This window comes from Schistocerca cancellata, chromosome 9 (assembly GCF_023864275.1).
Source record: "Schistocerca cancellata isolate TAMUIC-IGC-003103 chromosome 9, iqSchCanc2.1, whole genome shotgun sequence".
Taxonomy (NCBI): domain Eukaryota; kingdom Metazoa; phylum Arthropoda; class Insecta; order Orthoptera; family Acrididae; genus Schistocerca; species Schistocerca cancellata.
This window is the reverse complement of record NC_064634.1, coordinates 173,307,305-173,317,164: the sequence shown is the minus strand read 5'-3', so window position 1 is coordinate 173,317,164 and position 9,860 is coordinate 173,307,305. Positions and strand designations below refer to the sequence as shown.

The window sequence follows — 9,860 nt, the reverse complement described above, 5'->3', positions numbered from 1 at the left end:
CGCGGGGGCTTGTTGTCACCTGCGATCTGAACCACAACGGCGAAGAAGTGTGCAGCAGGCCACCAGCGTCTCCCTGTGAGCGGCGCTGAGGAGGCAGGGGTGAAGACCGCTGAATCAACTGTCGGCGCATCCTGACGTCGCGGCCATTCAAGGCCGACACACAGCAGTGCATGCACGGTTTGCTGAGGTAGCCACTCTGCGTCAAACCCTTTCGCAGTCAGCGAAGTGATGTCCTCAGCATTGCGGGACAAAGTGACGCAGACCGAGGGGAACGCGCACTGTAGTCGGAAACAATAAATCACTTGCAAAGCTCGGACAAGTCTTAATACGGCGCCTTCTATCTCTTCCCCCTACATTTGGTGCTGCTGTTACATTCGGTGTCAGAAGTTCCTACTAAATTTGGTGTCAGAATAGCGGGCGTCGTCTGTACAGTACGACATTCAAGCCCACTGCCTGCCTTACAATCACAAAACGTGGTGTGTGTGTTGACCAATTTTTCGTTTTGAGTGTTGAATGTTTCCTTTTTTTTTTTTTTTTTTTTTTTTTTTTTTTTTAGTTTGGCTCCTGGCAGGCCATTTTGGACCTTTTGCGTGGGCATAGTATTTTTTTGTTGTCAGAGTAAGTGTTAGTGTATTTGAGGCAGTAATATTTCTTTTTTCGTTACATTTGATTACTTTTGTATTGGTCTGAGTATGATGTTACTGACTATGATGATACTGAGTATGATGATACTGAGGTGTAGGGAGTAGGGTTATTTTTGTACTTAACTGTTTTGTTTCAGGATTAACAGGGAATGAAAACAACACAATGGCAGAGTCAGGAACCAGAGGCGGTACGAATTTTGTTGGAAAAGGTAGCACAGTTGACAGCAGACAATATACAGTTGAGGAGTGAATTAACATCTAGAAGTGAGTGGGAAACCGCATTGGATCAGTTGTTGTTGCCTAGGATGCCGCAGCAGGAGATTGATCCAGCTGCCATGAGTTTGATTATTCCATTTTCTGGCAAGGCATCTGAGGATGTGCGTTCATTCGTGGAGGGCTTGGAAACTTCAGCTGCGATGAATGGTTGGTCTTATGAGCAATTGTTACATGTAGCCAAGATTAGATTAACGGGTGAAGCAAAGACATATGTAAGGTGTTCTGAGGCCTTAAGGAAGGCGGGACAGTTTAAGCAGTTGAAGGAGGGGCTTTTACAGAGGTACAAGAAACAGAATAGTACTCAGTACTTCAAGGAGAGGTTGAGTATAATGACGAAGAGACAGGGGGAGACGGACAGAATACGAGAAATTAACGAGTACACTTACTAGTGGGGTCAAAGCAATGAAGCGAATGGTGTTCTGTTGCAGGAGGCCAAGAAAATGGCACTTGACGTATTTTTGAGGGGGTTACTGGCGCATATATCGCAGAAAGTGCATGAAGGGACTCCGAAAGATTTGTATTCGACCATTCAGCTGGCAATCCAATGTGAGGAAATAGACGGGGCAATGGGGGTACGTGAGAAGACACACAGTGGTTACAACGGGTGTAAAATGTTATAGGTGTGGTCGTATGGGACACGTGCAGAGGCAATGTACCCAGTCCCCGAGGAATAAAGGAAGGGGTGGAAATCAGCAGCATGGAGGATGGAGAAGTGGAGTTAGTAGAGGCAGACAATCATTAAACGGCAGTGGGGGCCCAAGACCCTCCTCAGGGAGCTCCCATTTAATTTCAATCCTACAAATACATATGCAGAGGAGGAATGTTCAGTGGTAGGATCCATTGGAACTAAAACGTTTAAGATTTTGTTGGACACAGAGGTGCAAGTGTCAGGAGCTACTAAGAGTTTAACGGGATGAAGGAAGTTAGACCACCACATTATAGGTTGTGTGGAGTGGGGGATAAGGAGGTCACACCTTTGGGGTCAGTGACAGTTGACTTTCGCATAGGGAGAGTCCGATTTGATGCATGACATGATCCTAGGAGTAAATTTCTTGCATTAACACCATGCCAACATTGACCTTGGACAATGAACTGTGGAACTTGGTGGAATGTTATTTCAGCTAGGGGAAACTGTTGGCGATGCAGAGGTGTTGCGAGGGGCATTCAATGTAATGAACAAACCAATTTAACTGCGTACATTAGCATTAAGACTTAATTCGAAAGAGTGTGTGTCTGGTGGCACCGTGAAATCACTTTGGGTAAGTGTGGAGTCAAATCCACCGGTTGGTACAGTATGTGTTATTGAACCATTGGAGGGCAATGAAGTTTTGGGTCCATTGGGTTGTTTTGTGAAATGTATTATTGTACGCATACAAGAGGAAAACGATGGGCAAGTACTCCCAGTGAACGTGGATAATTTCTGTGCTGTAGACGCAAATTTGAGGAAAGGAGTTTTAGTAGCAAATTTGGGTGTGCCAGATGACAAAGACTGGTGTTCGAGAGGTAGGCGAAGCGATCAACCACTAACTGCCGATAGAACTGCATTGTGTGACAAAATTAACCATTTGAAAGGAGGAGAAAAAGAGCATATGGAAGAATTGTTGAGGGAATTTAAGGATTTGTTTTTTCTGCAAGGGCCATTACCAGCAACTCCATAGGATACCAACAGGGAATGAAGCAGCGGTTTACAGTAAACCATACAGAATACCGAGGTATTTGCAGCAGATTGTGGAGAATTTCATTGATCAGCAGCTTGCTGACGGCATTATAGAGCATAGTAATAGCTGCTGGGGTGCAGGCATTGTCGTTGTGCATAAAAAGACCTATGGATGGAACCAAGAAATATAGGTTCTGTTGTGACTACCGATACCTCAATAATAAGGCAGTAAGGGACGCGTACCCTATTCCAAACATATCGGAGACTCTGGATTGCTTAGGACAGTGCCAGTACTTTTCTACAATAGATGTGACAAGTGGTTATCATCATTTAGAGGCGGCTCCAGAGGATAGTCCAAAAACTGCGATCTCTACTCCTGGAGGCCATTACCAGTATATCAGAATGCCATTCGGTTTGAGAAATGCTCCAGCAACGTTTCAGAAGTTGCTAGGCAGTGTCTTGGGGTGTTTGAAACTATGGTAGTGTCTTGTCAATTTGGATGACATTATGGTGTTTTGAAGTAGAATGGAGCAACATAGACAGCGGTTAAGGGAAGTCTTAATGAGGTTAAGAGCAGCTCGTTTGATGTTGAGCCTGGAGAAGTGTTACTTTGCATTAGAAGAAGTAAAATATTTGGGTCATATTATCAGAAAGGATAGAGTCCGAACAGATCCGAGGTTGGTACATGCTGTAAGGGATTTTTGGGAACCGAAAACAGTTAAGGAAGTGCAGTCAGTCATCAGAATTTGCAATTTCTATCGAAAGTTCGTGAAGGATTTTGCAGATTTAGCACAGCCATTGACGCAATTGTTGCAGAAGGGTGTGAAATTTGAGTGGACAGAAGGGTGTCAGAAAGCATTTGACAAACTGAAAGAAGTGTTAACATCAAGTCCAGTTCTTGTGTTTCCAGACTTTGAAAAAGAATTTAGTCTAGCATGCAATGCATTGAATCAAGCATTAGGGTGTGTTCTTAGTCAGGAAATTGATGGGAAAGAACATCCTGTAGCGTATGTGTCTAGGCAGTTGAATGCAGCTGAGAGGAATTACTCTACAACTGAGAGGGAGATGCTTAGCGTAATCGATGGAATCACATATTTTGAATGTTATTTATATGGGAGAAGATTTCGGGTAGTGACAGATCATGCTGTGTTGAAGTGGTTGTTGGGGTTGAAGGCTCCGTCCACTAGACACACTAGATGGGCTGTAAGGCTTAGTGAATTCGACTACGAAGTGTTGCACAAGCCTGGGAAGAAGCACGGTAATGCGGATGCACTAAGTAGGAAGGTGGCAAAAGTAGAATTCATAGGTTATGACCTAGCGGTATGGCAAGAATTACAGGATACAGACAAAGATTGTAAAATGTATCGCACACGGCCACAATTTAATATGTATGATGGTCTTCGGCGCAGATAAACGAAGTTAGGACCAAGGGTAGTACTGCCAGCAAAGCTGAGGGATGAGGTTTTAAAGGAAGCACATGATCACATGTTATCTGGTCATGACGGTTGTAGAGCGACGAATAGGAGAGTGGTGGAGAGGGATTGGTGGAGAGGTAGGAAAGAAGATGTGGATCAGTATGTCAAGAATTGTATACTATGTGCGCAGAGAGCAGATTTGAGTTGGAAACACATACAGCAACAACAACTGCTGGAAGCGACATGTCCATTCTCTTTGTCTTAGGACCTTTCAGGAGAACACCATCGGGGAACAGATTGGTTCTGACAATAATAGACCATTTTTCGAAGTATGTGGCGATGGTGGCTATGCCAAATCAACAGGCAGCAATGGTCATGCAAGCGTTAGTAAATAACTGGACTCTGAAGTTTGGTGTACCAGAGACAATAATTACAGACCAAGGGACCAACTAAATGTCAGATTTAATGAAGGAACTGTGTAAATTGTTGACCATAAAGAAGTTGAGGACGAGCGTGTTGCATCCACAGGCATACGGAAGGACAGAACGGGTACACAGAACAATCGGGAAGATGCTGAGTTTTTATGTGGATTCTCATCACCATCAGTGGGACGAGTACTTGAAGCATATTGTATATGCATATAACACACAAATCCATACAAATACCAGTTTGTCTCCATGTGAGGTAGTGTACGGGTGAAAAATTCCATCACCGTTTGATTTAGTGAAGCTACAGAAAGGAAGGACCAGTGAATATGTATGTCAATTCATGAGAACAATTTGGGATGTTTGGAAACAGGTACAAAAGGTGAGTATGAAGGCTTTGGAAAGGCAAGAAGACACAGTGAAGTGGAAAGGAAGTTTACCACAGTACTGAGTGGGGCAATGGGTAATGCTGTCCAGCCCCTATAAGGAAACAGGGAAAATGAAGATCCTCACAAAGTGTCAAGTGCCATACCAAGTTGTTGAAACCACATCCCCCGTTAATGTTAAGCTTCAGCTGCCAACTAGAACAATGATAGTACACATTGGGCAGTTGTGGCCATTTAAAGGTTGTCCGGATGCGATTCCAGGCATGTCACAGGAAGGGAAGCGAAAGAAAGGGAAAGTGAAAGGTGGTGTTCAGCGCAGGGAAAACCAAGAAGATAGAGTACAGCATGATGTACCGTATGCTTTGCAATCCAGAAAATAGTAGAGTATTTGTAGTTTTTTTTGTTTCTTGTTGTGTATCATTGGGTTTGGGCAGATTAATTAGGCATTGTATTTTCATATGTTGTATGTGTTTTTGAGTATGTGAGCCTGCTGGGGACAGCAGTCTCTTCCATAGACGGAAGATAACAGTATGTCCAGCCAGGGTGATAAGCACCAACCCTGACACGTGCACAGTCCAGTTATTTTTAGCTATGGAGAAAGGAATAGACTGTCCACCAGACATTGTGGAGCCAAAATTGAGCTTGCAACGGGTTGGAATGTATTGGATCTTCTACACCTAAGAGAATTTGGTAGTAGAAGCAAGTTATTTTGAACAGGGAGTATTTGCAGAAGCAAAACATATAGAGCTTAAGGGGAACGAATTTTAATCAATGGAACTCAGTGTAACATAATTGGACCAACCTTCCATCTGCCAGCATCAATTTCAGGAGTCACACAATTGAATTTTACACAGCCACAGCTGTACTGGCCAGAAGCAACTTAAGAGTTTTTGCCAAGGCAGAATCTGACCTTGTTAAATCAAACTCTGGAGCCAGGTCTGTTGAGATCCGTAAACCAGTTCATTTTAGAGCAAAAGGAGCGCTACCAGCCGAACAGCTTGTGCAATGTGTCGCTCAGTATAGGGAAAGGCAATGGCAAACAACTATCATTTTGAGCACCGCTTTGCCAAGTGTCATCACAGCCTTAACTTTGTTATGTGTTGTTTCTATTCTGATCAGCTGGAGAGCCAATTCCAAGAGGGAATCAAGAGTAGTCCAAGTCCCAGTAGATTGGATACCGAGGGAGTGAGACAACTAGGTAAGGGGTTCATCGAGCAGTGGTCATCCAGGAAGGAATTTTTACATTTTGTTTCATGTCATGTGTTTTAAGGGGCACTAGACCACATTTGAGTTTTCTAAAAGTAAGGAAATATGTCATAGGTGCCTACCCAAACAAGATAAGAGTTAGTTAAAGGTTGACCCTTATTGCTTGCCTAAAATCAAAGTACCTGTTTGCACACCTTATACCGTTTAGCATAAATACATATTCTCTATAAGCGTCCCTAAACTGATGCACTAAATCATCCTCTGAGGACAACGCGGGGTCCGCAGCCAGCCAGCAGTGGGTCATGCCACGGCTCGCTACTGCAGACAGTCTTGTTGGCTCCCAACATGCAGCGGAGACATCTAGGGTGAGGGCCGCAGATTCAGATGCTGGATTGCAGGGGCTTGTTGTTGCCCGCAATCTGAACCACGACGGCAAAGAAGTGTGCTGCGGGCCGCCTGCGGCTCCCAGTGGGCGGCGCTGAGGCGGCAGGGGCGAAACTGCTGAGTCGACTGTCGGCGCATCCTGATGTCACGGCTATACAAGGCCGACACACAGCAGTGCGTGCACAGGTCTGGGGCAGCCACTCCGTGCCAAGCCATTTCACAGTCAGCGAAGTGGAGTCCTCAGCATTGCGAGACCGGGTGACGCGGACTGAGGGGAACATGGCACTGTAGTTGGAAACAATAAACCACTTGGAAAGTTCGGACGAGTCTTAATACGGCGCCTTCTACCTCTTGTCGCTACATTTGGTGTTGCTGTTACATTCGGTGTCACAAGTTCCCACTACACAACTAAGTATTAACATGCAAGTCCAATGCGATGATTAGGCATAACGAGCCACGCAGATAACTGTGCACCTATCCAATGACACTCCTTTAACACAACTGAATGTAACCCTTTCCAGCCATGCATCAGTAGTTGTGCAAAAGCAGACACACCAAAGCTGTGTGTGATTTGACTGATCAGCAGTTGTGCAACTACAAATGCACAATTGGAAAGGGTTGCGTCTAGTTACATTAAAATTGGAATGTTGCACAGTTAGCCATAGCGCTTGTACCACTATAGCCACAGTATTGGAACTGTGCATTTAGTATGTAGCACTCACATAAAACCACAAGATACGCATACTTGTGCAAATGATTTACTTCGCTGTGTGCCTGCGCAAATCTATTTTACTATACATACGTCAATAAAATGTCATAGTATAGATAAACAAAAAGAAGACATTTCCAGTTTCAGTTTCTGGTATATAGATAATCTATTTTGGTCAATTTTAACCATTTTGTTGACATAAAAAAATAAGTAATTTACTTACCCACTGCTAAAGCAAGAATTGGAGTGTGGCTGACTTGATTGCCCTTACAGAAGAGTGACGAATTGCTCCAACATAAAAAAGGGGGGGGGGAGGTGGCACTTTGAGAGGGTGCTGTTAATTTGACAAAGTACATATGGGTTTAAAGAGGATGTGGGTTAATTTGTTAGATCATATGTGGTTTTCTCAGCACAGACTGCGCTGCAAAAGCTATGTTGTTTTCTCAGCACAGAATCCCTCGCAAAAGTAAAGTGCAGGGGCAGTTAAAATTGTATAGACAATAATGAGTCTTTATTCTACTGATTTTTTTACATGGTTAATACTACTAACTCTTGTATAAATGAGATGTTTAAGCAAATGTTTCAATTAGAACATTATGTTCTTGGCGATGTTGGTTTTCTGTGAAACAGGCCACAGACAAAGGTAAATTTTTTATGCCTACATTTTTCATTTCCTACTGCAGGAGGCACCCTAGACATGATGGATATTTAGATAGTTCATCGACATTCAAAAGCTTCCAAAAATTGATTACAGTCACTTAACAGTTAATAGTACTGGTACTGAAGCTTTTTCCAAAAGTATCTGAAAAGTGTTCTAAAACTGGATAAGGTAGTTGTAATCCGCTGCTATAGCAAAAACTCCACCAAGTGGGACTTGTGCCAGGTGCTGTAGTTAAATACAGGAGACTACTAAGATGAAATTTAGTTTCTCTTGGCAGTACTTTATACAACAGAAATACAGGTTCAGTCATGATTTTAGTGACCAGAACTACTGATAAGCTAATGTATTGTTTTTCAGAAGTGGCTAAGGGAGTTAGTTTCAAATGCATGTCTGTGGAAAGAGCTGCATTTGAGCAATTTTGAAGCAGAAGTGAGTTATATGTCAACAGGTACGTCAATAAAAGATACACTTCCTGCATGTTATGCACCAAAGACAAGTAAACACATGAAAGGCTTATCCCTGAGATGGAATCTGGCATAAGGGCCTTGCTTGGTGGTGTTTACACTATTTTTGCCGATCCTGGCCCTCTTACATCACAATGATATCACATTCTCAGATAATTTTGCATATGCCGTCATTACTTCCTGTTATATGAAAATGCTTGTCTCATCAGCAGCTTTCAAATACCATTAAAAAAGTACTCCATTACATTTAAATAAAACTGCTTGCTTCAATATATCAGATGATATGAGTTACAAATATTAATCACAGATTACTCCACACCCCTCTTTACTATCATTTGCCAACAAACATGTACCAGTACCTTCAAGAGTTCACAGAGTAAACTGGGTGTCATATCTTACATGACTGTTACATGACTGCCCATGTATTTCTATTTGTGTGTGTGTGTGTGTGTGTGTGTGTGTGTGTGTGTGTGAATTCTTAAGGGACAAACTGCCGAGGTCATCGGTCCTGCTATATTGTGCTTTGTCTTTGTGAATCGTGATAATGATAACATTGCTACACACACACACACACACACACACACACACACACACACACACACAGAGAGAGAGAGAGAGAGAGAGAGAGAGAGAGAGAGAGAGAGAGAGAGAGAGAGAGAAAGGGAGGGGGGTGGGGGAGGAATGACTCTAGACCTTCAATAACAACATTTTATTTACAGAAGTACTTTTTACACAACAAATACTTTCATTTCACAAAAATATATATCATCACAGAGCAGATTTTGTTTAGCCCAAAAATTCTCATTCACAAAAAAAAGGACAATTAACAGTATGGAGTGAGCACTGTGAATCAAGTGTAAACATAATTCCAGCCACTTTAAACTAAACAAATGTGGCACTGAAGCTGTTAACAAAAATTACCGAACTGTACAACATTACGTACTATCTATCTCTGATGAAAAATAGGTGTATATGTTGCCTTCCAAAACCACATCAAATAAAATTTATTTATTTCACCAGTACCTAACAACAGACATGGAGTTGCATTCAGAGCTCACATACATGAGACTAAAACTGATAACTTTTCACAAACACAGAACTTATCTTTCAACATTTTTTCAGTTGTAGGATTATACGTAGATGACACAGCCTCATAGGATAGATTTTTGCATGGTTAAAAAAAGGGCAACAATAAAAACAAATGCCACAAATGCATTCCCCTGAGTAAAGAAATACTTGGTAAGTTCCTGTTATTTCAGGCAGTGAGTGAGAGTATCAATATTAACAAAAGTTATAAAATTAAAGATATTATACACAAATATTTCATAATACTTACAGCATTTACAAGATCTATAAAAAACACTCAAAATATACACACACCTGCAGAAGCTCAGTGCAAATGAAGTAGCATTTCTAAGTCTCTACCATTTTAACCATGTACTTAAAAATAGTAATAACACAAACATCTGCCAGAAATGCACTGCCATGAGTGAAGCAGAACACGTGTAAGTTGTTCTTATTTCATCCGATGAATGTGACAATGCATTTCAACAAATGAATTATAAAATTAAAAATATTTACACGTCACAAAATTTACAAGCAAAATAGAAAACCATGAACGAACGAACGTGCA

The 9,860-nt window shown here is 42.1% G+C and overlaps 1 protein-coding gene across 1 annotated transcript in view; it reads right to left on the bottom strand.

The window, feature by feature from the left end:
* Positions 1 to 7,688: 7,688 nt before the first annotated feature.
* LOC126101268 (uncharacterized) overlaps positions 7,689 to 9,860 on the bottom strand; it is an 89,369-nt gene continuing 87,197 nt past the window's right edge. Inside the window, exon 4 of the mRNA XM_049911953.1 lies at positions 7,689 to 7,721. Within this exon, the coding sequence (XP_049767910.1) occupies positions 7,689 to 7,721 (33 nt within the window). The remainder of the gene's footprint in view (positions 7,722 to 9,860) is intronic.